This window comes from Manacus vitellinus, unplaced genomic scaffold (genome assembly GCF_001715985.3).
Source record: "Manacus vitellinus isolate BGI_N305 unplaced genomic scaffold, ASM171598v3 scaffold_84_pilon, whole genome shotgun sequence".
In the NCBI taxonomy this organism is placed as follows: Eukaryota; Metazoa; Chordata; class Aves; order Passeriformes; family Pipridae; genus Manacus; species Manacus vitellinus.
This window is the reverse complement of record NW_021940840.1, coordinates 1,576,307-1,590,122: the sequence shown is the minus strand read 5'-3', so window position 1 is coordinate 1,590,122 and position 13,816 is coordinate 1,576,307. Positions and strand designations below refer to the sequence as shown.

The following is a 13,816-nucleotide window of genomic DNA, read 5'->3' as shown; positions in this document are numbered from 1 at the left end:
CGAGGAATATTTAAGGTCTGGATTGGCCAAGCTGTGGCCTGGGGGGACTAAAACAAACAGACTAAAACCAACCAAATTATCAACTAAAACTAATAAACTAACATGGAAGACTAAAACCTGACAGATGAATTGATTGGGCTGGGAACTCGGTTAACGTCTGGGATTTCATCCCTTAACATTATTTAAGAATGATTTCAGGTTGCAGCTGTGGATATCAAGAGCAAGATAGCCGTGTTCAAAGATGGGTTTAAGATGGAATACAACAAGCTGCTGATAGCGACTGGAAACATGTAAGCTACAGACAAAAATCTTAAAGATCAAGAGAAACTGTTTTATCTGAGAATGTGAAGAGATTGTGCCTGGGGATAGGGAGTGAAATATGGCAGGTGAATTCAGACACTGAATTTGTTTACAAGAGTGTTTGTGGAAAAGTCAAGGAACACCAAAGATATTGGATATATCTGTATGTATCTGCATCTACACCTATATCTATATCTATATCTCTATATCTATATATCATCATCTATTTCATATATATATATATACATCATATTTTATAAAATTATAGAATCAGAGAATGGTTTGGCTTGGAAGGCAACTTGAAGCTCATCTGGTAGCAACCCCCTGCCATGGGCAAGGACACCTTCCACTAGACCAGGTTGCTCCAAGCCCCATGCAACCTGGCCTTGAACACTTCCAGGGATGGTGGCCCTAGGACCTTGAACGTATTTTCTTTAACAAAACCCTCCAAAGTGGAAGTATTCTATTTTTTTTTTAGAGGTAATTTTTGCCATGTTGCTCTTTTTACTCTTCAGTAACATTCAAGCCTAACATCCCTCTGAATTTCATCTTTCATTTCCTGCCAACCTTTAAGATCTTTCTCAGCAATTAAAGGTTAACACTTCACTGTTGCAGCCCTAATAAGGTGTTGCTGCCACCCAAGCCTAACAGCTTTGGGAGCCTTGCCCCCAGCATGGGAGTTTTCAGGACTGAACCTTGTCCAGCCATAGGAAAGGTGGTATTGATGTGCTGGGATGCCAGGCATCGCCCCAGACTGGCATTGTCCCTTGCACCCTGAAAGTAGCAGGTCAGTCTGTTTTCAATAGGAGATTTGTCAAAATTGGCAATTCAAGGTGAAAATAAGGCATCCTTGCTGTCCTTCCTTGTGCTCCTTATACCAAGCCGTAAAACAAAGAATGAGAAATGCAGTCCCTGCATAATTTATCATCTGAGGAATGGATGCTGTGGAACAGCCGGAGCAGTGACTCACATTGAAAACCAGCGTGCTGCCAGTCACAGCAACAGCCCCACTAGGTGTGAATGGGTGGCATTGGGGTGTACAGTGCTGCAGCCAAAATGCCATGTACACCAGAAACTGAATTAGGTTCAAAAGACGTTAAGCCTTTGGCAATAATTTCAAAATCCTCATACACAAGCTGCAGGTACACTGGGTAAATGTTTTTTAAGGTACCTAAATTTTTTAGGATCATCTGTCCCATTTCCGGATGTGAGTCAGGCAGGGGTCAGATATTTAAAAATAGATAGGTTCCAGTAAGTGCCTGGGGAGGGCATGATTAAGCTGATACAGCATCAGCAATGTGCCCACAGGAATGGAGAGTGGAGCCTGCATCTTCAGAACCTTATCAAACTTTCAATATCTGGCTCCAAAGCACTGCTGGAGGACAGAGGGAGTTTTCTGTGTCCCATTAAGCTTCCCATTAAATGTTAGGACATGCCAGTGGTTTAGCACAGGTTTGTAAAACTGTGCCTGTCCTGTGCTGTGCTGCATTGCCCCAGGAAGGTGCTCCCCCGGCCCCGTGGGTACACAGTGGGATCTGGGGTGGCTGCCCAGCATCCCCTGCTCGACTGTTGTCCACCAGCATTTGTGTTATTCCGTGTTATGTCTCCGACCCAGAGAAAGGTGAAAAAAGGAGAGTCTGGGATGCTGCTGGAGCCCCAGAAGGGGTGCCTGCTGTCCTGATTCAGCACTGCAGCCACCATGGGGTTGAGAAAAGCAGTTGTAGCACCCTCAGTGTTTTTCAGGCCCAAAGCTCTCAGCTGCAAAGGCAAGGAGATGGAAAATGTTTTCAACATCCGGACGCCCGAAGATGCCAACCGTGTGGTAAAGCTGGCCACGAGCAAGAACGTGGTTATCGTGGGAGCCTCCTTCCTGGGTGAGTGCTCGCACAGGCGGTGTCTGCTTCCCAGCTCTCCACCTTTTCCTGCAGATGATCCCAAAACCCTTGCCCAGTTTGTTACTGCCCAGTTAGCGGTAACCCCCACTCCCAAACTGAACCTGGGGTAGTCCAACCTCCAGCCCTGGGTGCATGTGAGGACATCTCCTTGCTGAAGAAATTGATTTTCTGAAGAGGCTGGGTTTGCATAGGCACGGATATTGCTGTCCCAGACTGAAAAGCACATGGCAAGGCCAGTACTACTGCTCAGGTGGGTTCAAATCTGGTGTGTCTAGATTTGACTTCAGTCAGGAGAGTCTTGTTGGTGAGTGGGGGCCTGTGGGTTTATTTCTCTTTTACATTTTAACAGAGCAGTGAATTTTTGAAATACAGTTTCTTTGATGGTTCTTCTTTATGGTTGACATGGTTCTAACAAAATAATAGTGGGCTCTGCAAACCTTAAGCATAAATGTTTATTAGTGAGGGAATTTATTATTAAATTTTCATTATTTGTTTTTTTTTTCTTTTATAAAAGATAAACCTGTTTTAATGCTTCGATCAATATGATCTACAGAAAAGCATGTGGTGTGGGGAGCCAGTTGCAAACTGCAGGTCATCAAAAAGATTAATTTCCATAAAAAAACCCCATAGATAGAAAACGTCTTGGTGGAGGTTCCCATGCAATTCCCAGCAGTAAAATTCTCCCATTCTGATCAGAGAAAACAGTGACTCCCAAGAGCTTTTTTCAGACTGCAGCTGAGAGTCCCAGCTGTAGGAGGAAGGCTTCCATTGGTTGAGGTCCATTGTTGCATGTGCTATGGCTTCCCAGGTGTAGAGGGTTGACCCTAGCTGGGTGCCAGGTACAGCCACTCTTTCACTCCCTTCTGCAACTGGACAGAGGAGAGAAAAAAAACAGCAAAGGATTCATGAGTTAAGAGCTGGGAGATGTCACTCTGATCACCATCATGGGCAAAACAGACTCAAAGTGGGGATATTAATTGAATTTATTACTAACAGGGTCAGATCAAAAGAGTGAGAAGTAAAATAATCTTAAAAAACACCTTTCCCCCACCCCTTCTTCCTTCCATGTTCTCCCTCCTCCCCCACAATGGTGCAGAAAGATTGGAATGGGGATTATGGTCAGTTGTTGTTTCTGCTTCTGCTCAGGGAGAGGGGTTGTAGTCCTTTCCCTGCTTCCTGTGGGGTCCCTCCAACGGCAGACATTCCTTGATGGAATGTCTCTGGTGTGAGTCCATCCCTCAGGCAACAGTTCTTCCCAAACTGCTGTCCCGTGGGTCACTTCTCCATGGGGTGCAGTCCTTCATGGATGAGCTGTACTGGCGTGGGTCCCCCACAGGGACCAGAAGTCCTACCCAGGAAAAGCTGCTCTGGTGTGGGCTTCCCTCTCCACGGGCTGCAGGTCCCTGCCAGGACCCTGCTCAGTCCTGGGCCTCCCATGGGGTCACAACCTCCTTCCTGCATCCACCTGCTTCAGCGTGGGCTCCTCCAGGGGCTGCAGGGGGGTCTCTGCACCCCAATGCTCCCCCATGAGCTGCAGGGGCACAGCTGCCCCACCCTGCTCTGCACCACGGGCTGCAGGGCCTCAGCTCTGGCACCTGGAGCACCTCCTGCCCCTCCTTCTGCATTGCCCTTGGGGTCTGCATTGCTGTTCCCATGTTCTCACTCTGCTCTTCCCTGACTGGAATTCTTTCTGTGCAATAGCTTTCTGTTCTTAAATATGTTATCCCAGAGGTGTTACTATCACTCCTGATTGGCTTGGCCTTGGCCAGTGGCAGGAAGCCCGTCCTGGAGTTGGCTGGCATCGGCTTCACCATGGACAGGGGAAGCTTCTGGCAGCTTCTGACAGAAGCCACCCCTGTAGCCCAGCTGCTACCAAACCTAGCCATAGAAACCCACTACACCAGGGCACTTTGGGGCTTCATCATGACCAGTTCCTCCCTTTGCTCTTCAAAATCTACATTGAAGAATACCCGAATTGGTGTGGCCCCCTGCGTGACCAGTTCTAGTGCCTCCCCAATTCTCCCAGTAGCCAGCTCCAACCTTCCCAGTCAGTGTGGGTGAGGTGGCTCCTCTGCTGCAGCGAGTTCTAGGGATGCAGGACAGTGCCGAGGTGGTTCCCACAGCCACTCAGACCTGCTTCCGTTCCCCAGGGATGGAGGTGGCTGCCTACCTCGCGGAGAGGGCCCACTCGGTGTCCCTGGTGGAGCTGGAGGAAGTCCCCTTCAAGAAGTTCTTTGGGGAGAGGGTTGGCCGTGCTGTCATGAAGGTGACCTCTCTTTTGCATCTGGAGGGGAGGGTTGGTAACAGAGTGGGTTCTGCTTGTATCACTTATTGCACTAATTAATTTACTTAATGTTTATTGACAAAGCTGTGATGGCAGCAGTCAGCAGACAGAGCGGGCTGTGTCTTCCCTCTCATGGTCCATGTGCTGTAGATCCCCTTCTTCTGGACTCGTGTTGGAGGGGCGGGGGTGCCAACTCCCTTTGCAGCGCGGGTCAAGGCGAGCACAGGGGATGGACAGGGCAGTGCTGGGGGCACAGGGACACCAGGACTAGGGGTGGTTCAGGGTTCTGATGTCCCCTGCTTTGTCCCTTGTCCTCCCTCCAGATGTTCGAGAGCAACAGGGTGAAGTTCTACATGCAGACAGAAGTGTCAGAGCTGCGGGAGCAGGAGGGGAAGGTAGGTTGTGGGCAGGGGTTCCCCGGTAGCACTGCTATGGCATCCCCCAGGGCTGCTGTTCTATTCCCTGCTGGGGCTTTGCTCTCCCCTCTTTCCTAGTCCCTGAAATTCATATTCCTGGGTTTAGTCCCCAGGAGCAAAAGTGCACCAGTGTGGTGTGTGAGGTGGCTTCATTGCTCCCACCCTCCTCCTGTTGCTTTTCTAACATTTATGGTCAGCTTGCATGTCACAAAGGAGGCGAGCTGCCAGCTTGGCTTCCTGCTGCTGCAGAGGGTGTTTTGTCCCTAAAATAACTGTGATGCCCTCCCCACCTCGTGTCTCCTGCAGCTCAAGGAGGTTGTGCTGAAGAGTGGGAAGGTCCTGCGTGCCGACGTGTGTGTTGTTGGTGTTGGTAAGGGGTTGTGTGGTGCTCAGCTGGGGGCTCGGGGACTCTCTTCGGTGCCGGAGAAGCTGGAGGGGATGTGGCAGCAAGGGCTCCTTGGGGCTGGGTAGCCAGGAGTGCTGGCAGTGATAGGCCAGCCCTGCTTGGCTGCCACACATGAATCTGAGTAACTAAAAAATGCCTTTCTAGAGCCTCCATCCCAAAATATATTTGGGAAATAGTAATGCGTATGGTTTTTCCAGAAAAAAAAATATTCAAAGCAATTTCATCACCTCAAGTTCTTTTTTATTAAAGCTTCCCCAAACTCAATCTTTTTAAATTGTTTTTTTTTTAATTGCTGCTGCCAGCAACAAAAAATGTACCCTTTATTATAAAATAAAAGAATACCCCATTATTATAAAATCAAAGAAAATACCCCATAGAAGAGGGTATTTTTCTCCTTTACATTTAGGGGGGAAAAAAAATCCCTTTCCTGCCATCTCTGTAATTTTTAAAAATGCTGTGGAGTGGAAGAATCACAGAATTAGTTTCATTCTGATTTGTGAAGGCTGGAGAGAAAAAAAGATTAAAAAAGGAAAAGGAAGGGTGAAGCAAAGGTACAGACTGAGGGGAGGCCAAGGAGCCCTGGCTGGAAACTCAAAGGTTCCCTTTTAAATATAATTTTTTTTCAAAATAAAAGAGAATTACATTGAAAATTACCTCCAAGCACTAGAAAAGGGTGATGGGCAGGTTACAATGATGGCTTAGGGAAGGATAGGGATCCTGGGAGGCAGAGGCTGATGCAGTGGGGTCTCCATAGGGTGCCTGGCCCTGCTCTCAGGGCAGCCATTGCCTTTCCCTGGGCAGACTGACTGTCCTGGCACGAGGGGATCTGCTGGTCTCGGGGTCAGCCCCCCAGGGCTGTGGGACACTCAGATGCTGCAGCCTTTGCCTTCTCCCACAGGTGCAGTTCCAGCAACGGGCTTCCTCAAGCAGAGTGGCATCAATATCGACTCCAAGGGCTTCATTGTGGTCAACAAGGTGAGCCCAGGGGCAGCCCCTGTGGGAGGGAGAGCAGGAGGAACTGGGTCACCTCTCCTCACAGAATAGCTTCCCGGGGACTCCAAACTGCTGCCACAGGTGCTTTTCATGGCTTTTTATCTGTCAAGATCGGCAGAATTGGAATTTTCGAATTCTGGGGGTTGGCCTGTGCAGGGCCAGGAGTTGGACTCGATGATCTTTGGGGGTCCCTTCCATCTCAGGATATTCTGTGAGATGCTGAGATTTTGGGAGCATCATCAGGAGCACCTGGAACCGCCCTTGCAAGTGTGGGATTTGCAAACCCCAGCCCTGAATGCTCTGGCTCGGATCTGGTTCTGAGCTGCCCTGGAATGGTGTGAATATTCTGGGGGGAAAGAAATTGAGAAAGATCCATCTTTCCAGGTATCCACTGTGGTGGAGCGGTGCTCGTGCTGATGGGTGGTGTGTGCCATGAGCAAGGAGCATTGTCAGGGAGCTGGGGCTCTGTGCCACCCACCCTGTGCTTATTGCTCATCCATGTGATAAGCTGGGCTCTATCTGCAAACACTGACAGATGCCAGACTTCTAAGAGGGGCTCCAGGACCCCAGTCCATGTCTCTTTTTACTGGATAACCCACTGGAAAAGGGATACTGTAGGTCCCTGCCCATGTGTTCTCCTTTGAAAGTGAAGAAGGCTGAATGAAATCCCATGTGGGGGTCTCACAGCCAAGCAGAGGTTGTCTGTGTGTTCCTGGGAACATGGCAGCTCTGGAGCAGTTCTCTGTTTCTGTTTGTGTGTGGTGCAAACCCCACTAATGCACACCTCTGTTCCCTGCAGATGATGCAAACCAACATCCCCGGGGTCTTTGCTGCTGGAGACGCTGTCACGTTTCCGTTGGCCTTGAGGAATAACAAGAAGGTGAACGTCCCCCACTGGCAGATGGCCCACATGCATGGTAGGTACTTAGCAGAAAAGAGACTTTTGCAGATTCCTAGGAAATTTCCAAACCCTCTAAGGAGAGAATGAGATAACTGTCAACAGGGAGACTGGGTGATTGTATTGAACATTTTGAAGCATGTATATTTTATCCTGCCCAATATGCCTCATCTGTCAGCATTTGTGCCAAGCTTTGCCTAACAGTGCCTCGTCACAAGCGCAGAGGTGCTGAGGGACAGGCTTTTCCATATGCCCTCTGCTTCCTGGCATCTGCATTGCTGCAGGAGCCTGCTCGCCTCCTTGCCTGGGGGCGCTCAGTAGCTCGAATCCTAAAGTCAACCCGGGCTCAGATTTCCAGCTGGGCTGCCCACACTGCCAGGCTGACCCAGGAGCATGTTGCAGAGCTTGAATCTTTGTCCCCTTCACGTCAGCCTGAAATCTCTGGTGTGATCAGCTGCCCTCAAGGCCACAGTCCTGTGAGGAGGTTTCCCTCTGGGTGGGTGCCCTGGGTGAGAGGTTTTGGAACCACAGCTCCCAAGTCAACCTTTGGACACAGCCCCCTGGTCCAGACATGCCTCTGCAGCAGGGACCATATCCCAGCAGTCACTGTGCCTCCAGGGGTTTGTCCATCCCATCCCTGTCTGGGTGGGAGCTCAGCATGCTCTCAGCCCTGTCACTGTTCCAGAAGCTGGGGGAAAAGAGTCTCATGGGCATATCGCTCATGCCAGTGGAGGTGATGAGTAGGAGCTGCACCGTGGGAAGGAGTCCATGCCCATCCTCGGACGATGTCGTATGCTTTCTGCTTGGTCTTTGTTGCTGTGTGGGGTGTTTTCAGCAGCAGTTCTTGGTTTTCCTGTGCTCTGTGACTGGGGATGTTGATGCTGTGCTGTGACTTGAAGGCAGACCATGATGCTTGCCCTGGTGTGGGAATTCCTCAATCCTGCTGCTGCTGTCTTCCAGGCCGTATCGCTGCACTCAACATGCTGGCCCATGGCACAGAGATCAACACCGTCCCATATTTGTGGACTGCTATGTTTGGGAAGAGCATCCGGTATGCGGGTAAGGGGCTCCTGAGGCTGCTGTGGCATTTGTGCTGGTGGAGGTGTCCTGGCATAGAGAAGCCACACCCATGTCCCTTGCTGTGGACCCTCCACACTGACTTGTGCCGCAGGTCTGCTTCCCTGCCTGGCTTCTTAGGGGTTTGGTGTCTTCTCTGAAACCTGTCTGCCATGAAGTGCACTTCTCTAAACGTGATGGAGGGTTGATTTAGATTAGATAATGGGAAGAAATTCTTCCCTGTGAGGGTGGTGAGACCCTGGCACAGGTTGCCCCATCCCTGAAAGTGTTCCAGGCCAGGTTGGATGGAGCTTGGAGCAACCTGGTCTAGTGGAAGGTGTTCCTGCCCATGGCAAGGGGTTTGAACAAGGTGGTCTTTAAGGCCCCTTCCAACCCAGACCATCCTGTGATTCTGTTATTTTTGGTACCCACATCTTCCTGTGCTGGTCTCTTGGTCACCACAGAACGTTCTTCATGTAGCTCTGGAGTGAAACACCCTGTCTTAGAGCTGGATACAGAGGAATTGTTGCTGAATCCACTTCTTCTCTGCTTTGCAGGCCATGCGGAAGGATTCGATGATGTTGTCATTCAGGGAGATTTAGATGAACTGAAGTTCGTGGCATTTTATACCAAGTAGGTGTTTCTCTTTTCCATCTTTCTACACAGGCATTCATCTGAGATTGCTCTGCTAGACTGGAAAATAGTTTTACCAGAGCTTCTGTCAGTTGGTTTTGTTCATCTCTGGACACTGAGCTTGTGGGACACTAATAAAAGGCCCTGGAGAAATGATGTGCTGATCGTAGAACAAGTTAAACTGGTCTTTGGACCTGGCATCTCTGCCAGATGTAAGCCCTTTGTCTGTTCACATAATCTGGGAAGCAGATGATGGCTTTTAGTGGCAATGCCTATCAAAGATTTCCTTCCCATCTCATCACCATGTTAATGGTTTGTGACCAGGGCTGGACTGGGTGCTCAGGCATCACCAATTCTGATTCTGGTTTGACAGACCGAGCTCAAAAACCTTTTCTGTCTATAACAAGATGTGAACATTTGCAACAGCTCAGGAACTTTGTTACACTTGTAGTGAAGCCCACCTCTCCCCTTGGCTGGGACCCTACCTGGGAATGCATTCCTGAGATGTGTTGATAGCTGGGATGTGTTGTCTCCTCTGTTCTGGAGCTGTGTTGGGTGTTTAGACTGGGTGCACCATGAATTTATCCCCAAAATATTTGCTGCTTTTTATTCTTCTCTTGCCTTTGTCCCATCCAAATCTGAAAACAGTGGCCATAGAACCTCCTCACGACCGGAGCCAAAGGGGTTTTTCCAAGTGCTTTCTGATATTAAGGATGGGGAGAGGGAAATCAGGGAAGCAAAGGGCTGCCTAGCTCAGCCATCAGACTACTCGGCAGCAGCACCCAGGCAGGGATCAAGAGGGAGCCCGGGACAGGAGCCAGCTGTGGCTCTGCAGAGATCATCTCACTGCCCCTCTGTTCCCTCCCCAATGGCTCTCATGCCTTCCCTCCCTGAGGGTGCCACATTGCTCCAGAATGGAGCCTGGCAGTTGGATGTGTCCCTCGGGCTTGGAGAGGCACAGGGCTCAGTGTATCACTCCATGGGTCCCCGATTCTCACCCTCCTCCTCCTGGTGCCTGAACATGTCAGGTAAACACCTGCTGCAGGGGTTGGGGCTCTAGCTGGCACCCGGGGCCCTTGGACACAGCTCAGAGTGTGCTGGCACCTTGGCCAAAATTGCATAAAGGAGCGTGTTTGTGCCAAGGCACCACCTGTGCTGGGGAGAGCTGCTGTGGGGACGTTCCCCTCCTGCAGCCTTTCCATACCAGAGCATTTAGCTCTTTATCCCCACCCTAATTAGAAAGGAAAGGTCAGGTTGCTTTAGTTCGACATCTGAGGGACCTGTTCAAAGGGAACGCCTTGAGCAAGGTGCGGAATCCCTGCTCTGTGCCCCATGCTCTGTGTGCTGCGGTGGCTGCGGGGGGCAGGGACTGCCTAGGTCTGCCCAGGCACACAGGGCAGCTGGACCCAGTGGTCAGCAGTGGGGGTCCGCCACTGAACACTGTGTTGTTCTGCTACCCAGGAGGGGCTCCCAGAGATGTCTTTTGGGTACCAGGATGGCATTCTGCGCTGAGAACCGGAGGTACTGAGGAGCACCGTCTGGTGGGGGTCAGCCAATGTGTCCCCTGCAGCTTTGCTCAGCTGTCATCACAAGTGTCCCTGTTTGTGCTTCTGTGAGGGGCCACTGGAGCATTTTTTCCTCTTTCTTATTTGGTGGTGGTTCTTCTGGTTGGTGCTAATGCTTTTTGACTGAGGACAGTCTCAAACCTACTATTTCCTTCTGCTTTCTTCTGCTGTGCCCACCCTGTGGTTTGGACTCTTCTCCTGGTCCTCCCTGGCTGTTGTAGGAACTACTGGTGGTTCCCACTCCTGCAGCCTATCCTCAGCATTTGCTTTCACAATAAGGCTCTTTTTGCCCCAGAGTTTGAAGAGGAAAGCTGTCCATCTCTCACTGGTCAGAGCTGTGTAGAGGTCAGTGAAAGTCCCTGTACAGGACAGTGCTCTGCACATGTCCCCATGGGACACTGCCTTCACTGCAGCACTTCAACCAGAATAGACTGATGTCATCCCGCCCCTAAGACCTTGGAGACCAGGGAATTGTTGTGGCTGTCTTCTTCATGGTTCCCCACTTCTGTTGTGTTGAACCCTGCAAAAGAAGGGAAGACAATGTAGACACATCCACTGTGCTCCCTTTTCCCTCAGCTTTCACACCAAGACTTCTGATTGCTCCAAATCCCAGGTTCAGGAAAGGAAGTCTTGTTGCCTCTGAAGGCCTTTTGAAAAAGAGGGAGTCCTACAGGCTCCCCATCTGTCTGAGAAATGTTCAAAAGCCACCACTGATATGGAATGCTCTGGCTCACCAGGATCCCATGGGTTATTTTGTAAATGGAGCAGCTGCCCCATGTCTTGCTGACAGAAATGTTTGGGCTGTGTCCACCTTCCTGGCTGGTCATGTTGGGCACTGTCTGGGCTTGAGGCTGAGCTGGTGGGCAACTGGTGGAGTGTGTCCTCCTTTCAGTTCCCTTACGCACCTTAGTTATTCATTGCCTTGGAACAGCACATCTTCCCCTGGTTTTGATGGATAGGTCTCTCCAACCACTTTGTGTTTCCTAGGTGGGAGCTGGCTATGCTCAGGAAACTTGCTCTCCTTTATTTGCAGTGAACTTATTTAGGAATAGTGGATAGAGCCTTTCCCAAATCTTCGTTCCAAAGCCTAGCCATGATGATTTAAAAATAGGAGCCTTGTGAAAGCAATCTGTGATGGAACTGCCCCATGGTTTTGTGGACAGCTGCGAGAGATGGCTTTAACTCCCATGGCTGCACAGGGATGAATTGTCCTCTGAAACATGGCTTTTGCTCTCCTCTTCTTGGGAACTAGGCACACATCCCCCCACCCTGGCTGTCCTTTGCTCTGTTAATCACAGAACTCTTTGGCAGCAGATTGAAGAGCAGATATTGGTTTGATGGGTGCTTCTATGCTTCAGTTTACTCAACAGTATCTCCAGAGTTTAATATCTTACAACACACCTTCCCTGATCTCACGTTTTTTGTCCATTCAGTTATCTCTTCATAAATTGTCTCTTGGGCCAGTCTTTGAAGGTTTATGCTTGGGTTGACCTCGGCAAACCTCAAAGTAGAAGAACCTTTCTCATTTGCCTGTGACCTTTAGCCAAAGCTCTTCCAGCATTTTTATATTCTCTTCCTTCCACTTCATTGGTTTCCCACTCAACCTTTGGGGTTGTGTCGCGAGCCTGGTGGGGAACAGCCAGTTGGCCTGGACATCCCTATACATGAGGACTTCATCACTGGGGCTATGGGACCCTGGTGTTGGACACCTCTGTCCTGGTGCCTGTGGAGCGGCTCAGAGGTGGGCACTCTGCCCTCTTGGAGGTGGGAATCAGGAAGAGGATGTGGAGCATCCCAACCAAGTGTCCCACAGGGAAATCCTGACCACCTGCCTCTCCACTCCCTTGGCAGAAGGCAGCAGCACAGGGATCACAGCAACCACTGGGCATCCTTTCTGGTGTCCAGGTTTTTATCACCGTCAGATTCAACTTTGGTGGTGTTTTCCCACAGATGCCAGGGTGCCAGAGCTGCCTCTGTCCCCCAGGCACCCTCACAATGCTCACTATGCCAGCACATGAGCATTGGTGGGACCACTGAGGCCAGCCTACCGTGTCAGCTCTGAGCCCTCTCCTGACCTTTGTCCCATGCCACTAGCACAGTCCCTGTGGTGCTCATGCCTTGGGATCAGGCCTGGCTCTGGAGTGGGTGTTTCTCTTTGCTTCCCGCTTCTCTCCAGCATGCTGGATTTTGGGTGATGGAGCCGTGGCCATCCAGGGTGCCCTAACTACTCTGCTCTGCCCGGCCCTAGGAGTGATGAGGTGGTGGCTGTGGCCAGCATGAACTACGACCCGATCGTCTCCAAGGTGGCTGAGGTCCTGGCTGCTGGCAGGACCATCCGGAAGCGCGATGTGGAGTAAGTAGACACGTAGTGGAAACTGGCAGTGCCAGGGCAGCAGCAAATCACAGCCAGGGGTGCAGGGCAGGGCCAAGCACCCAAAGGCAGCTCTTTCCTGCTGCTCCCTCTGTATATCCTTGCATCTCCCTTCCTGTTCTGCTTACTCCGTCCCCCTCAGTGCTGCCTCCCATCTTCCTCCAGCTTCCTCTGGCATCCTGCACATGTGGGGTTTGTCTTAAACACCAGGACCCAAATCCTTGCACGGATTGCATGGGAGGGGGATACTCACTGCCTTTGGACACTGGCACATCACCAAGGAAGCACTGCCTGATAATGGGGTGCCCCTGGGCACCCAGTCAGTCAAGGGCATCTACAGAGAGGGGCTGAGTGTGAAGCCTGTGCGCAACCCTCTATGCACAACCCAGCCCAGAGAGCTGGTGGTACCAGGATGCTGGCCTGTGGTGTCTCGGCCTCCAGTTCCTTGGAGTGGAGCTCATAGGCAGGAGGCATTTTTCTCATTCACTTTGTTTTTAAGACCTTGCAGAGGAAAAAGTATAGCCCTTTGTGCTGAGGGTGGGTGCTGGAAGGCAAATGCCAGGGAGGTGGTAACAGCTGGGAAGAAGACTTTAGAGTAGAAACCAAAGCTGCTGAGGGAATGTGGGTTCCTGTTTCAGGGATGTTTCCACATGTGGAATAAAAGCAGATCTTTTCAAAAGCTCAGGGAGAGGAGCACTCCCGGCCCCCAGGCAGGTCTGAACCAGCTCAGACTCCCTGGGCACCTCTGGGATGGGGAGAATGCCACACGTCCACCTAGTGGAGATAGGGTTCAGAAAATCACAGGATGGTTTGGATTGGAAAGAACCTTAAAGGCCATCCCATCCCACCCCCTGCCTTGGGCAGGGACACCTTTCACTAGACCAGGTTGCTCCAAGCCCTGTCCAGCCTGGCCTTAAACACTTGCAAGGATGGGGTAGCCACAGCTTCTCTGGGTAACCTGTGCCAAGACCTCACCGCCCTCACAGGGAAGGATTTCTT

The 13,816-nt window shown here is 50.8% G+C and overlaps 1 protein-coding gene across 2 annotated transcripts in view; it reads left to right on the top strand.

The window, feature by feature from the left end:
• Positions 1-13,816, top strand: part of AIFM3 (apoptosis inducing factor mitochondria associated 3) — a 51,243-nt gene that overhangs the window by 34,549 nt on the left and 2,878 nt on the right. For both annotated transcript variants that reach the window (XM_018085668.3, XM_018085667.3), the window contains exons 10-19: positions 199-290; positions 2,044-2,174; positions 4,346-4,461; positions 4,803-4,874; positions 5,202-5,265; positions 6,200-6,276; positions 7,094-7,211; positions 8,153-8,251; positions 8,806-8,881; positions 12,695-12,799. In XM_018085668.3, coding sequence (XP_017941157.1) covers positions 199-290; positions 2,044-2,174; positions 4,346-4,461; positions 4,803-4,874; positions 5,202-5,265; positions 6,200-6,276; positions 7,094-7,211; positions 8,153-8,251; positions 8,806-8,881; positions 12,695-12,799 — 950 coding nt within the window. The remainder of the gene's footprint in view (positions 1-198; positions 291-2,043; positions 2,175-4,345; positions 4,462-4,802; positions 4,875-5,201; positions 5,266-6,199; positions 6,277-7,093; positions 7,212-8,152; positions 8,252-8,805; positions 8,882-12,694; positions 12,800-13,816) is intronic.